This window comes from Choloepus didactylus, chromosome 20 (assembly GCF_015220235.1).
Source record: "Choloepus didactylus isolate mChoDid1 chromosome 20, mChoDid1.pri, whole genome shotgun sequence".
Taxonomy (NCBI): Eukaryota; Metazoa; Chordata; class Mammalia; order Pilosa; family Megalonychidae; genus Choloepus; species Choloepus didactylus.
The window spans coordinates 48786012-48801854 of record NC_051326.1 but is presented as its reverse complement, the minus strand read 5'-3'; the positions used below and the strand labels follow the sequence as shown (position 1 = coordinate 48801854).

The window sequence follows — 15843 nt, the reverse complement described above, 5'->3', positions numbered from 1 at the left end:
TTCTTACACAGGTGCACTAAATAAATAATTCTCAGTCTCCTGCTTTGAGCCAGATTTTGTACAAGACAGACTTGGTGTCAAAAGTAATAACAGAAGAAGAATGTATTTCATTCTGTGTGTAACTGAGATTCGTGAGATACAATTTGTATGATTTGATCTGCCACATAAGCATGCGTAGTATAAAATTTGAAGTCAGAAGATCTGCTTTTAAGCCTTGGCTCCATCATTTAATAGAAGAGTTGTTTGGTGGATGTCGTATTAACATTGAAATCTCTGATTTGCTAAACTAAATTCTAAAGGATCCTCAAGTTCTTGGTAAGGTTTATGCCTTCCTAGCAGCCCTTTTCTATATAGACAAATGTTGCTAGCTCCATTCTCATGACAAAAACGTATCGTCTAATCTACTGATTCTCAACCAGGGGTGATTTTGCCCTGTAGGGGGTATTCGGCAATTCTGGAGACATGTTTATGTGTCACAACTCTGTGGGGGTGCTACTGGAATCTAGTGGGTAGATGTGAGGGGTGCAGCTAAGAAACTTACAGTGTGCAGCACAGACCTCAACAACAAAGAATTATCCTGTATAAAATGTTGATAGTGCTGAGGTTGAGAAACCTAATCTAATCACTTACTTAGCACTTAGATAATAATACAATGGTATATAATTGACTGTTTCATTCATCAACATCTTTTCATTAGGGAGGGTTCATGCTGATGAATTTTTCTTCAGACATCCAGATACCTTCCCCACTTGAGGAGGAGGCACTTGGGAAAGCACACTTACTGACTCGCAACCATGTTAAATTAGCACCCTTATTCATGTTATTTTCTCAATCAGAGCTCATTAAAAATCAGCCTCTTTGAGAAGTTATGCTTTTTATAATTGAATTTATGTATTACAATATATTTTAAAAGAAGCTTAATTTTACCTTGATGAAAGATTTCCCTCCATACTTCTAAGTTCATCCCTAGGATGTTTTCACATGATTCAAAGTTCTGGGGAAATTTTCCAACTTGAAAGGCGTCAACTGGCACTCTGCTGAGGCCAGTGTTGTCACAGATTATCCGGGATAAAGAGTGCTTTGCCAGTTCATGCCTCTGAGCTTCGGTAAATATGTGGTTGTTTTCCCACCAAAACCTCCACAGGATGAGAGAGCAGTATAAGAACATTTAAGCAGAGAACTCCTCTTGGGTCATTTTCTATTTAGCACAAACATTAAAGACTGTCCTGTCACTATGCTTCATATCAAGTGTTCTCCAGACATGCTGCCTACAGAAAGACATGGGCTTCTCCTCCTGTTTAGTCTTCAATCTCCAACCCAAGCAAAGATTTTGTCTGCAGGTGGTAGAGAGCTGACGTTCCCACCTCTGTTCTCTTCTCACCTAGACCTCCACTTCATCTAGGAGGAATCCATTAATACCTTAACTTAAATACACAAACCAGAAATCTAATCACTTCAAGGAATCTTGGCACAAGGAGCTCAGGACTCAAACCAATATGACTTTTAATCACATCCTTCACGCTTCTTAGCTGTGTTGCTCTGGGCAGTTTGCTCAACCCTTCCGAACTACTGTTTTCTTATATGGAAAAACTTTTTCATAGAGTTTTTGTTAGAGTAAGAAAAAATACAGTATGTATGTATCTAGCATATACATATGATGCTTTTGTACATGGTGGATCAATATACATTAGTTAACTCGCCTCCCTCCCCCATGTTTAAAGGAAATGATATCCAAGATACTGGAGCCCATAAATTAAAATTTAAGCAGAAAGTAAGACCCCCGGATTATTTTATTCTTCTTTTTCCATATGAATTGTCTCCACAGAGAAAATTTTTTAAATGCCTCTTAGCCCTTTGCCTTAACACCTAAGTCTGATTTTACCCTTTCAAATTCAACAGAAGTTGTCAGAAAACATCTAAAGATGGAATACAATTTTAGAGTCATCACAGCATCAGGAAACACATGATGTTCAGGCAATGCCTGCTTATTCATTCTTGTGTTTAGATGCTATGACAAAATTTAATGATAGTTAAGATTTTTGAGTGCTTAGACTATGTTATATACTTTGCATTTATTTCATTTTTATCACAATCCTCTTACAGTTGAGGAAACTATGGTTGAGGGAAAGAACTTGCCTACGGTCGCATTCGTATTAGGTGATGGAGCCAGTATTTGAACCCAGATTGGGCGTACTTCTAATAAAGCCAATATAAAATACTACCTTTTATACAGAATATACAAGTAATTGATTGCAAATACCTACCTGTCACCTTCCCTCAGGGCCTTCATTTGTTTTCCAATGATACATGCAAACAGGGGACCTGTTCGAGCCCTTGGAAGGAAGTTTTCAGCTAAGCCACCTAGCCAGACATCAATATTATCAGGATGCTTGTATAAGTCCATTATCTTTTCAACAATACTTCTGTTGGAGATGGCAGTGCTTAAGTCAGCTGGAGTCTCCAGTCTTGGCAAGCCACAGAATTCTCTCCATTCATTGTAACCTACAAAAGGAAGAGGTACATTAAGATTTTCTTTCAGAGTGATATGAATATTCATTGTTTACCTCATTAATTCTGTAGACCTGCGGAACTTATAATTGCAGCAATATGGAGCCCTGTCCATAATTTCCAGCAACAGAAAATCACTTAATTACCCGATGCCCTGTAGAGTTCAATATATTAGAATGTTCCAGCACAGACTCCAGGGGTCATACTGAAGACTTTGTTCATAAACAAGCTTGGAGAGAGCAATAAGTCTGAATCCAAGACAATTAAGTGGATTCATAATATTACAAAACCTATTCTAAATTCTTGTCTCTACGGAGCATCTGAGACAGGAGCTTACCCTTTTTAGAGTTTGCATTCCATCGTGACATTGACAGGGCAGGGAGAAGATCAGCAGCACACTCTCTCTCCTCCCCCCCCCCCCAACACACATGCACCTGGAAAGTGACATAAATGCATATCTTTATTTTCCTGACCAATTATCTCTTTTATTGTCTACCTCATTGCTTTCAAGATGACCTCCAAACTTCTCAGCATGTCACCTAAAGCCCTTGTGGTCTGGTCCCTAATTACTCTCCAGCTTCTTTCATTGTCCTTCCTATCCTCTGTTCCATGATCTAAACATCCTTAACGACGAGGGTCTCTTCTAGATTTCTCCCTTCTCCTGCATCCGGCTTTTCTGTGCTGTTACACTTGCCTGATGCACTTTATCCTCTTCTCACTCCCTTCTCCATATTCATACTCCCTTAGATCTACCATAGTCCCATCAGCACACTGGTCTCAGTTTGGTTGTAGCCTCCTCCAGAAATCTTTCTCCTCTTCAAGGTGAAGTGAGGTGCATTTTCTAAATGGTACTCCTCTTAACATGCCATACTGAGTCTAACCAGAACACTCATCGTGGAGCTTTATTATTTTCTCTTTGCTTATCATTTGTGCCATCTGGAGTCCTTTTGCAGGGACGGTGTCTTGTTTATTCCCAGTGTCGTATGTATAGTAGGCACCCAACAAAAGTATTGTACAAAACCTTGCAGACAGAAGTACATTTATGACTGAACCCGTTCTCCTCAGTGACGCTGGGCACTCACAAGAGAGAGAACTGGGGACTCATGTTGAGTCTCATGTTTAGATGAAAAGAACCAAAATAAATCATCAGATATTTTTCAGTTAGTCTGGAAAGGGATCAGGAACTTGCATTCAGGGAATATTTAAGTGATGAAGAAACTTACTGAGCAAAAGGTGGGAAAGCCTTTCAGGTCCAGGGGACAATGAGGAAGAAGATAGATTAAAGGAAGGAATACACAAATGGAAGCAAGAAAATATCTGTGAGATTTAAAATCTAAGCTGTTAGAAAGCCATTTTCAAATGCAGCTGGGCCAATTTTTGAGAATGATTCAAGTTTATGAGGAACAACCAAGTGCCTGTATTTTTTTTCACGTGCTCCTCGCTAGCGTCACCAGCCTGAGGGGCTCACTGACCTTGGTTAGCTCACTGACCTTGCCGCTGCCTCTGGTGTGTGTTTCTGAGAGCTGCTCCTTGAGAAGTTGCTCTGCCTCTCCTCCAACCTCAGCTGCAGCTACGTGGGAGGAGACTCTTTGCTCTTAGAGTCCTCCTCTCCCCGCTCACACTCGGCACCTCCACTCGTATTTCATCTTCATCACATTGTCTATGACACAGTCTATTTTAGACCAGCCTATTCCAAACATACTCAGAAAACTTGGTGAAAATCCATCCAGTTATTTTCCCTTGATTCGCTAACAGATAAAACAGAAGCACTAAATTCTGTTTCTATAGAAAATATATATTCCCAGTTCCTGGCATAGAGCTTGGGGAACATAGCAGTTATTTCATTGAATATTTGCTGAGAGAATGTGTTGATTTTCAGGATACTTAAAATACTGAGGGAACCAAAGTTCTAAACTTAGGGGAAGAAGTTGGATTGTAGTATAGACCATCATCAAAGTATTTTAAGCAGTAAAAAATAATAAAAAATTTTCAGTACCTAATGACAGACTGATGTCTTAAGTTTAACACCTAAAAAAATTAGAAAGTTACTTTCCTTTCTTTTTTAATTGTTTTAAGAGGAAATATATCCACATCTTACAACTCCAGAAGGAAAATGTGAAATGTCTTGGAGTACAGTGAGGGTAAACTGTGCCAGAGCCCATGGGACCTCAAATCTAAGAATGTGACAGCACTGACTTCAGAGGTCCCTGTTTATGTGAGAAAGCAGAGGGAAAGGAATGGAAAAACATCTTTGGAGGACTATAGGTTGGATATTTTATTAATCCCTGCAAGGTAAAACAAAAGAAGATTTCGAGGTATGGTGGAGGTTATCATCCCATTGTTATAATGAGCCTTTTTCAGCAAAGCTTATTATCTAATTAGATCTGAGGCTAATGTTCAGATCTAATGTTGTATGTGTGGCTTTCTTCTTACATTATATATGTGGCTTATATTATATTATATTATTATTATAATTATTATATTATTAAATATGTGGATCCATAAAATATTCATTATATATGTGGCTTTCTTGTCACATACAATTTTTTTCCCTTGCTGAAAATGTGAACTTGGGGAAGTTCCCTAAACTCTCTGTGCTTCAGTCTCCTTATCACTTAAAAAAAAGTGATCATAATACAATCTTATAGGATTGTTGAAGAAAGTAGAGTTAATAGATGTAAAATGCTTAGAGCAGTGCTTGGCCCATAGTAAGGACTCAATAAAATGTGAGCTCCTATTGTTTTTGTTAGTGTTGTTACTAACGTTTACTAACACCACCTTGATTACTTCTCATGCATCCTCTCTAACACTCAAGACAACTTAATGAAGCAGACACCATTGTCAATATTTTTCAGGTGAGGACAGGGAAACTCATCAAAACTTGGGCTTCTCAGACTCAAAGCCAAGTCTTCTGAATGAAAGCCCAGCAGACTTGTCATCATACCATTTTCCTTCTTTTCTAAGTTCTTTCCTTAATCATAGTGTTTGTTCCCTCAATCATTCAGTCAATAAATTTTTGTTGAGCACCTTTTCTGTAGCTGCCACCATTCTAGGTGCTGGGAATGCAATCTGCCACAAAACAAGTCCCCTGACCTCAAGGACGTTTTATTCGACTTTGGGGAAACAAACAATGAGCAAATGAAAGGTGTGGATTTATAGGTCTAATATTTCAATAGGTGATAAGTGCAGTGGTGAACAGTAGAGCAGGGTAAGGGGATGGGAAATGCTGGTGTGAGGAGGGAAGGTGTGCTAATGTCTCTAGGGCAGTCAGTTTATTAAAGTGACACTTAAGTGGAGACCTCAAAAATTTCAGGGAGGAGGATACACCAGTATCAGCAGTGTGGTAGGCTGCCAGTGCCCATGGTCACGTGAGCCAATTCCTATAACAAATCTCTTACTATCCTGTTAGTTCTGTTTCTATGGAGAACCCCAACTAATACAAGTAGCAAGAGCTTTCCAGACAGAAAGACTACTAAGTACAAGGGTTCTGGTGCAGGCAGGCACAGGTTTGGTATATTTATGGGACAAGGAAGAGGGTATATCTGGAGTACAAGGAGCAAGAGGATGTGAGATCTTCTGATCCACACAGAAGGGAGACACTTCTTGCTTCCTCCCAATTTGCATTTAGTTCCCAAATATTTGTAGCCTGTGCATCAGCTGATTTTAGTCCTTCCAGATGTCATTGGTGAGAAAGGCATTGGGATGGAGACTCAATGAGCATAGAATATAGTCTTGGATAAAGGCTGCCAAATTAAGAGTTAGAAGTTCCAAAAATATAAGAACAAAACCTGCAAAATAGGCATCTGTGTTTCAGCCCTTTCTGCCTCTTGGATCTGAGAGGATCAAAATGCATCTGTTGACTGGATCTATGAATGAATGATTGGATAAAATAGGATAGTGCATGTAGAAGTTCTCTGAGAAACTGTACAGTGACTACATAAATGTGAGAGGTGTCAGAAGATGACACTTTAAGAGGCCCCCTGGAATGTGTCTTAGAGGAAAACCCTATCTCAGGGGATTTGGGAAGCATCAAGCAGAGTAGGATGTGCTCCTAGTCATGTGTATAGGCAGTCAGTCAACAAACATTTGTAGAGCACCTTCTAAGCATAAGTCAGCAGGAAGAAACATCATGGCATGGCTCCTTTCTTTGAGGATCTTACAAGGCACAAAGAGAGACTACATACATGCACAGAAAATTAGATACCAGGTAATGAAAGCCTTGGACACAAGTTCTAGAGGGGAAGACCAGGCAGTGAAACTGTAGGAGATCCAAGAGGGAAGGCTTATGGTGGTTGGGGAAGCCAGAGAAGGGGTCAGAGCAGTGAAGTTGAGATAGGAGTGGAGAGCAGGGGTATCGGGATGGGGGTGATTGCCTGGGAATGGCGTGAGCCAAGTGGGGAGTGAAAAAGCACAGGGCGGCTGGCAGCTGCCTGAACTCAGAAAAGGAACCAAAACTCGCAGCAGTAGGTGAGAAAATTGGACCAGCTATTTATAGTGATAGTCCTTTTGACAGCAGAATAATCTCTGCTGGCCCCTCAGGATATCCTGATATGGAATAAAAGGGAAGAAGAACGGACACCCTAATCAACAGCATAACGTCTGTGTTGCTGCAAGCCTGCTTTTGGGAAGATCAGACTCACACTTGCTGCTATCTTTCCAGAAAACTCCTCCTCACTCTTCTATGGGATGCTATTGCCAAATGCCCTTGCTCCTTCAGTTAATGGGAGGCTCAGGATCCTTTCTGCACCATTTCTATTGTCTAAGAAAAGCTGGATGTGTCCTCTTTGGTTAAATGCCCTGGAGTACTTTAAGAGTTCATTTCTTAGAAGTTGGCAATAGATTTAGAGATACTTTTTACTTTAAGTCAATCTCCCAAAGAACAGGCTGCTAATCTGCCACATTGCACAGTGAATGTGTGAGGCCAGCATTCAAAAGGGAACCCAGAAGCAGCAGCAGACCTGGCAGGCCGTGGTCTCGGCCCCTCTGCAGATTCAATGATGCCAAATCCAAAGTGCCTGAATTCGACAGCACAAAGAGTTTTTCTGTCAGTTCCTCATTCATCAGTTGATCCTGCACTTGCAATTTGGCTGATCTTGCAAGAAGGCCCCTTACCAGTGGGTCCAAACCACCTGTAAAATATCACAGAAAAGACAGAGATTCTTTGATAGGTTCTGGAGAAACAGAGTAAGATCTTGGATTGTAAGCTATGCTTATTTTTAACAAGTATCTTTTTGTAAGTTCATGAACTCACCTTACACGAGCCCAGTGTTTTTGGAGCACTTTTACAATCCTATTCTTGTTGGTGGGTTAACATCAGTCTGATATCCCCTTGGCACATCAAAGACTACATAGAGAGTGACAGATCTTTAGAACTGGAGGGGATCTTAGAGATCGAGTCCAGTAATGGAAGTTTTTTTTTGTTTGGTTTTTCAGCAGCAGAAATGGTAGGATTGAAGGGAGCATTTGCTGAATTTCAAAGTACAGAAAAGTAAAAAGAAGACTTGATTTGGCCAAAAGAGTAGTTGGAGTGCCTAGAGGCCCTCTGTTCTCATCATCTTCCAAAACTCTAAGGACTTCTCCACAGAACCTCTTTATGGAAAACTAAATAGGTTCCCTCCAAGGTTCCTTGCAACTCCAAAAGCATTTGAATCTCCAATTCTACAGAACAAAATTCTTTTATGGGGTCACTTAGACCCCAGAATGCCTCCCAAAAGAACCACCTTGAAATCACAATTTTCTTTGGCCTGTGCAGGGTGACTTGGTCATTATCAAACTTCAGATTACCTGGTAAAGGCCCCAACTGATCCACTTAACCTCTCATTCCAACAGGTATTGCATGAAAACAACTTGTTTAATTGGAGAGAGAAACAAGAGTATATTGGCAGTGACTCTGTAATTGCCGCTTTCCATTCCATCACTGTATCCCCTTGGAGTTAATCAATTTTTGATTTAGGTTAGAAACTTCCAGACAGGCATAAAGAACAGTTGGAAAGGAAAAAAGAAAGGGAGATGAAGGAAGAAAGAAATTACCCTTCCAAAAGTCTAGCCAATGAATTAAAATATTTTTTCAAATAATTCACTTACAACAGTAACCTGATTTTAACATTTTAAAACTATATGATGTAGAACATAATCATAGAAACAAATAAAATGTTTATCAATAAAGAAATCATGACATAGATACATATGTATAATGCAATAATAAATGAGTATTTCTTCTTCACTATTTCTGAAATAATGGGTGGAGAGTTAACTTGCACCTGGTATAGATTATTCCATGAATTCTGAAGAGCTTTAGAAACACAAGAGAAAGCATTTTTTGATGAACGGTTTAGCTTTTTAAAGTTTTGAATGAAATTTTTTTCCCCATAAGTATTGATAATTTTGATGGTAAGTATTGCACCAGATGTACCAGCATAAAAGTTAAATACATATCCTGTGCCTTAGGTGCTTTCTAATTAGTTGTATTCAAGAGAAAAAGGGAAAAAAAAGGAAAGGACTTATAATGGAGCCTAATTTATAGGAAAGAAACGCACCTTCCTTGATAAGTCTCCATGGACTAAAGAAGACGTCGTGGAGCTGTAACCTTGGGAGATCTGGATGCTCCTGGAAGTTGGCATCAAGCCGCCTGACCTGGGGATGAACTGTGGCGTGCCCAAAGCGGAATGCAGCCGTGGAAAACACATTGGACACTGTCGGGTTCACAGTGGAATCATAGCCTTCATAGAGACCCACATACTGCTGGAAGGCCTTGGGGCCCAGGATTTTTGGAATGTAATCTCGTATAGTAACAATCTGTGGAGAAAGGAAAACGTGAGCTGTTGAGCAGGGTCTGATTTGTGGCAAAGCCCAGGGCACCAGATGAGAGGTTAAAATCAGAGCAAAAGTGAGAAGAAATTCTTGAACAACCCTGAGGAGATTAGACTTCATCTTGAAAAAAGGGCATGCACCAAATTATGGAAACAGGCAAAGGAGCAACAATCATTTCATATAAAGTCTTAATAGCTTTTGGCATTTATAGGACTCGATGGCAAATGTCAGAGACGTCCTCAAAGACTCACCGGAGGCAATGCTGGCGCAGGGCAGGCCAGATCAGGGAGGCTGTGCAGGACTTAGCTGACACACAAGAAGGATTTACAAACAGGGCTGTCTTCCTGCTATTGTAGTTTCAGAGGCAAGAAAATTTTCCCTCGAGAACTATCTTCTCAACTACACCTCCCACTGTATCTATGAGTAACCCATTAATACTTTGACTTAACTACACAAACCAGAAATCTAATCACTTCAAGGAATTTTTGCACAAGGAGCTCAGGACTCAAACTAATATGACTTCCAATCCTATCCCAGCTACTTCTTAGCTGTGTCACTCTGGGCAGTTTGCTTAACCATTCTGAGCCACTGTTTTCTTATGTGGGAAAGCCTCTTTCACAGAGATTTTGTTAGAATAAGAAAAAAATAAAATGTGTGTTTATGTTTGTGTATATATACACACACACACACATAATGCATTTATTTGTACATAGCAGATCAATATATGTTGGCGAACTCACCCCCTCCCCCATGTTTAAAGGAAATGATAACCAAGATATTGGCACTCATAAATTAAAAGTTAAGCAGGGAGTAAGACCCCTGGATTATTTTTCTTCTTCTTTCCCCTTCTGAATTGTCTCCATCAGTTATATTTTAGGTCTTTGTAAGAGAGTCACTGGAATTCAGTAGGTAGAAGGGAAAAATGGATAGTTTCAATTAGCAACTGCATTTCTGTTGTGGATTTTATGAGTCTAAATTTGTACATTTCTGAGCCACTCTGCAAAAGTGCATTGCATTGTCTAAATGAGAGTACAGATTTTCATAATCAAGTGATGAAAATGAAAAAAAGGCATACTAATTTGACCAGGTCTCTGTTAACACAGTTTTCTTGCCCTATGCTAAAACACTCAAATAGAACTTCTCTGAGAGGTTTCTCCCCTATTGGATGCTCAGGAAGGCTGTTTACAAGCTTAGCTACCAATGCATGTTCCTGGGGCAGTAATGGGCCATGTGATAGCACCTCAAAGAGAATACACAAGAACCTTCCCCTCTGTTTATTATGGGTCAGTATAGTGCAAGAAAATGAGCTCCTCTTGGCTCTGTAATTTACTAGCAGAGATTAGTTTACTTTCCTATGAAACAAAAACAATAACATCTGATTCCTAGGATTTTTGTGAGGACTAAATCAAAGAACAATGAATGCTAACATGCTGTCAATAGTAGATAATGGTACAATCACAGGGTCTTGTAATTTCTGTTTGACACACAGGTCCCAGAAGAATTATGTACAAGGAGTCTGTTTTTAGGCTTAACAATATTTCAGCTTCATAAATCAGTGTCAATTTGTGATGGTTTTTAAAGAGAATATTTTGATTAATAAACTGCATCACACCAACAGATTCTGTCCTTGAAACAACTGAACAAAAATCACTTCAGTGCCTTATATTTTAGTTTATCAGTTTAGAAAGGCAAACTATCAATGTTCTCAGATTGTTTAAAAAATAACAAATATTATTTATATATTTGAAATATATTCCTTACAAATGATAAAATCACTTTTCTAAATGCATAAATTGGTACCTTAAAGATGTACTGAGCAATGAAAAGAGTTTTTGTTGCCTGGGTTTCTGCCTCCAACTGAAGAACTAAATCCTCTTCCATTGCTATACATACTTTTTCACCTTCAAGACCTGGACATACAATGAATGAAAGAACCTATCCAAATGGTTCTAAACTGATGTTTCAATTTCTGTACTGGTTCATTGATCAGTGAGAAGTCACCAAGTTACAAATCAGCATTAGAGAGGGTATTATGATTTTTATAATGCAGACACAGCATTTCAATCTCAGATACAATTTATAAGAGCATAGTTTTTGGACCACAAATATATCAAAGTGGCTTATTCTGATGAGACAATAAGGTTAATGTGGCTTTTCACTTTCGGGACATCTGAAGCATCTTCTATTTCTTTTTATATTCTTCTTTGATTTCTTCTCATTACAACAGAAGGGAAATGGCCTCTCTCTTTTCAGCCTAGGGACATGAGAAAACTTTAAGTTCAAATGTGAACTGTTTTAATGACATCTCTTTCTTTCTCCTTTTCCTAAGTTTAATTTGTGTTCTCAGAGGATGCAACCAAAACAGGGTGACAAAGGAAATCTGAAAGCCTTGTTGCTAAAGGTTGGCATAGCTCCTCTAACTTCCAAAGTCAGTTATTAACAAAAAGCAAACTAATACCCTTTTAACTGATTGCATTCTACATATCTGTTGCATCTTTGGGATTTGACCTTGTCAGAGATCTGAAAAGTGCACTTTCCCTCTTCACCACTCTCACCATGATCTGATCAGAAATGTCAATTGTCAGATATTATGCTAAAATATCAAAAACTCTCCCTTGGCTGGCTGCCCAGACGGAGGCACCAGCATTATTTTTTCTAACCAGTGGCGCCTTAGTGATTTGAATTATCCCAGCGGTTCTTCTGAATTTTCACAGCAATTCTTCTGAAAACCCCTCATGGTATTTCCTTATCTCAGTCCTGGAGGAAATGGCCGCTGTGAATTATTGGGACTGGGATAGAAATAACAATGCCAAAACGGAAAACTGAAGCAGCTCATTGCTCTTATCACTTCCCTGTCATTCTCCCCTAATCTCTGAAAGACGGGGTTGGGGGACGTTTTCTTCTTCTGCTTGGTATCTCCTGAGGCTCCAGGTCTCAAACAAGCTCCTTCATCTGGCCTCTTCTCACCCAGACCTTTTGATTCCATGCCCGTTCCTGCCCTCCTGACCCCTCAGGTGGCCTGACACTCGGGCATTGTCTCTGACACTTTGACATTCATGACCCAGAGCCTTGGATCAGGCCTGTCTACTCACATCCTCACCCTTCTGACTACGAAGGTGGAGTTCACCCCACGGAATAGGTCTTCTAATGACGCTAGCCTGGAGCTTGACCATGGCCACATCCAGCAGTCCTTCTTGGCTTTGTGGGTTCATTTCTAGCATCCTGCCTACACCACCAGACCACATCAGTCTAGTCATAGTTGTCAACAAACAGACGGTGGCCTGGAGAAAAGTCAGGGTTGGATGCCAGGATAACTGGCCAAAGTCAACACCAGAGTGGAGAAGGGATGCTAGATGTGCAGGTGAATCACAGTCAACTGTATTTTTTTTTTTTCTTGGAAGGAGGTGGTTTTGAAAGGCTCTGAACCACACTGACTAAGATGCAGCCTCAATATTTTGTGTTGAGGTCATCAAAGACCTTTCTTAATCTATTCTTTCTTCCTTCCTTCTTTCCTCTCTCCCTATCTTTCTTCTACCCTCCCTTCCTTCCTTTCTTTCTTGATGCCCTGAATTATTGCAAACAAACTTCTTTTGATTCTCCTCAGTGTAAAAACTTCAATGCCAATACCTTCCATATGGAAAGTGGGCTCTGAGCTCTTAATGGAGAAGGACTCGTGCTCTATAATCTCTTCTGTATATCCGTGCACTTTGCATTAGCCTGGCACCTGGTGGATGCCCCGTGGCGGTTTCTCAAATTGACTGATAAATTCTAATCCCCTCAAAAAAAATCACAAATGGGTCTTTGAGCAAGACTGTCAATTTCTGTACATCTAAAACTTGATGTAACTTGAAATCTAATATACAAACTCCCCTAAGCTATTAAGACGAAGAAAATCAGGGCATGATGTCACTTACATAAATTTTTGCCAAGAAATAATCTATTGACAATAATTGAAAAGTGTGACAGTGAGGTTTCTGCTGCAAAACACATTCTTTGTCTGTACTCAATTTAATCACAAAAAATAATTATAGGAAAGAAAGTCACAAAACACTGCAATGGCAGCCTCAGAGAAATGTTACATGAATATATGATACGAGTGAAAATAACATGTATTTGTAATTCTACTGATAGAAATGATTGGGACATTTTCTTTTTCTGAACTCTTTCTGCATTTCTTCCTTCTTCATCACGTTTTTCATCGGTATTATCTCCATTGCCAAAAATAATATTATCATAGCTATTGTGTCTGGAATATGTGTCAGATATGATTTCAAGTGCTTTATGTCTAGTCATTTTATAATACTCACAAAACTCTACAAGATAACTAGTATTAATCTCACCTTCTTGATGTGCTAAGACTTGCCCAAAGCCACACAACTAGTGAGTGGTGGAGTCAGAACTGGCACCCCAAACCAGCTGCTTCTAAAACCCTAGTCCTTTCTATGGCAACACATTGAACAACAACTAGATGCAACTAAGCCCCAAAAGCTACATGAATCAGGAGTCTGAATAATTTCCACGTCTAAACCCTGCTCTCTACAGGCTTACCATCCCTCTGCTGTGGAATGTACCCTTATCAGGAAGCGGACAAGGTCTCATAAAGCTCTCGGTGGCTCCCAGCTATCTCTGTGATGGGCCCTAAACCAACCAGCAACAGTGGCCCAGTTTGTCCCCCCTTCCCTTTCAGAGCTCACTCTTCCCCAAGAATGAATGTGAGGTCCTCTGAGGTTTTCTTAGCCTCCCTCTTCCTTGAGTTATGGTGTATGTGAGAGATGGTACCACAGAGGAGGTAACACCGGACTGAACTTTGGTGACAGAATGAGAGGGCATCACTGAGGAAAGGGGATGGTAAGTTTTCCAGGGCTCAGAACAGTAAAGTGCAGTCTGAGCAGCTTGAAGCAGCTTCAAGGAAGATTCAGGGAATGGAAAATATTCCATGTGGCTGAAACCCAAGGTATGTGGGGTGGGAAAGCAGTAGGGGTGATAAGAAAGGACGATTGGCCTGGCTTAAGGCATTTGAAATGCATCTAGTGACTAGACCAGTGGTTTCTAAATCTGCTGACAATCAGCATCAATAGGGAAGGCTCTAAAAATACAGGTTTGGATCTTTATACTAGAATGAGCATGAGGTCCACTCCTTTGGACTGATCCTACTGAGGCACATTACATGAGACACTACAGTGCATAAAGGTATCAATAGGATTTCTTTGAAAGATATTTTTGAGACATACTAAATACCATGGTGTGTACAATATACACAAGCAAGTGCTCCAAGAACCTCTGATATAAAATAAACACTGTCATTTTATTAAATTCAGTTTATCTTGTATTTCCAAAGGTTTAGGGGGTGCACTTGTGTGTGACTGTGTGTGTGTGTGTATGTGTGTGTACTGACCATCTAATAACATAATATAATGGGATTTAGAAAATAAGCTTGCAAAATGCTGTTGGAGGCCATGCAGAATCACTGAAATTGTTAGCTGGGGAATGACATGCACTGATTTGTGTTTTGTAAAGATGACTGGGGAACAGAGAACATTTAGGAGGCTGCTGCAACGGTCCAGAGAGAGACAAGGCAGAAAGATACAGTCATTGTAAATCCAACAGTTGAGAAATGTTAATTCAGTCAAATTCACCCTCCTCTCCATTTAAACCTCCTGACTCCTCCCTTCTCAGTATCATCACTCTGCTCTGCACAGAAAAAAAAAAGACAATATTCTCTCACAAATACCCAGTTAGTCAAAATAAGAAACTGTCTTTGTCAGGTTCCCCGGAAACAAGGATTCTGAAGTGTCTACTGAGGAGTGCTCTCAGGAAAAGGGAAGTGAGGGAGGCAGGGCTAAGCAGGGGAGTAAACTAACAAATGTGGTATCAGCTGCTGTCTAGCTTTTGTTCATCCCAGCAGACAGCTCAGGAGCTCAAAGGCACCGCAGATTTGGCCCAACCTTGACGCAAGGTTGGTCACTGGCCAAGGTCTGTCCTGAAAGAGTGGAAGATTCCACAGCTATTCTCTAGAGAAGATGGCAACTATAAGATCATTTCAGCCAACATTCAAAGCCACTAAGCATGGGGACACAGCCAGTAAACGGAGATGTGGAGGGGCACCAAGAGACCTACTAAAAAAACTGTCATTTCTGAAATTTCTCAAGCAATTGGTAAAGAGTACTCCTTTATCAATCACTTTCTCTCACTCTCTCAGGGAGAAGTAACCCATCTGACAAAGACTTGTCAGCTGCTGCAAGGTTCAATAGCTAAGTTTCAGCTAATGAGGACCCCTCTTCCCTGAGGATATAGGGTGCTCTGGGAGTTGATCTGCTTCATTCAGACTGGGGAAGTAGTCTGTTATACTGGCGGTCAGGCCTTGCCTCCATAGAAGTCCTAATTAAGGCTTTTGTCGGCCCCTGGAGATCTGGGAAAATCAAAGCTGTTCACTAGGAAATCTGGTCCTTCAGTATCTGACAGCTAAGGAGAGAAAGCTGGTGAGTATAAAACATTCCAACCTGTTGTTAAGAAGGTCTATCCTTT

At 40.2% G+C, this 15843-nt stretch overlaps 1 protein-coding gene across 3 annotated transcripts in view; it reads right to left on the bottom strand.

Annotated features, from left to right (window-relative positions):
- The window catches only part of TPO (thyroid peroxidase), a 123227-nt gene that overhangs the window by 23859 nt on the left and 83525 nt on the right, over positions 1–15843 (bottom strand). For all 3 annotated transcript variants that reach the window (XM_037812974.1, XM_037812972.1, XM_037812973.1), the window contains 4 exons: positions 9045–9303; positions 7467–7637; positions 2265–2502; positions 928–1136 (listed from right to left, as the gene is read on the bottom strand). In XM_037812974.1, coding sequence (XP_037668902.1) covers positions 928–1136; positions 2265–2502; positions 7467–7637; positions 9045–9303 — 877 coding nt within the window. The remainder of the gene's footprint in view (positions 1–927; positions 1137–2264; positions 2503–7466; positions 7638–9044; positions 9304–15843) is intronic.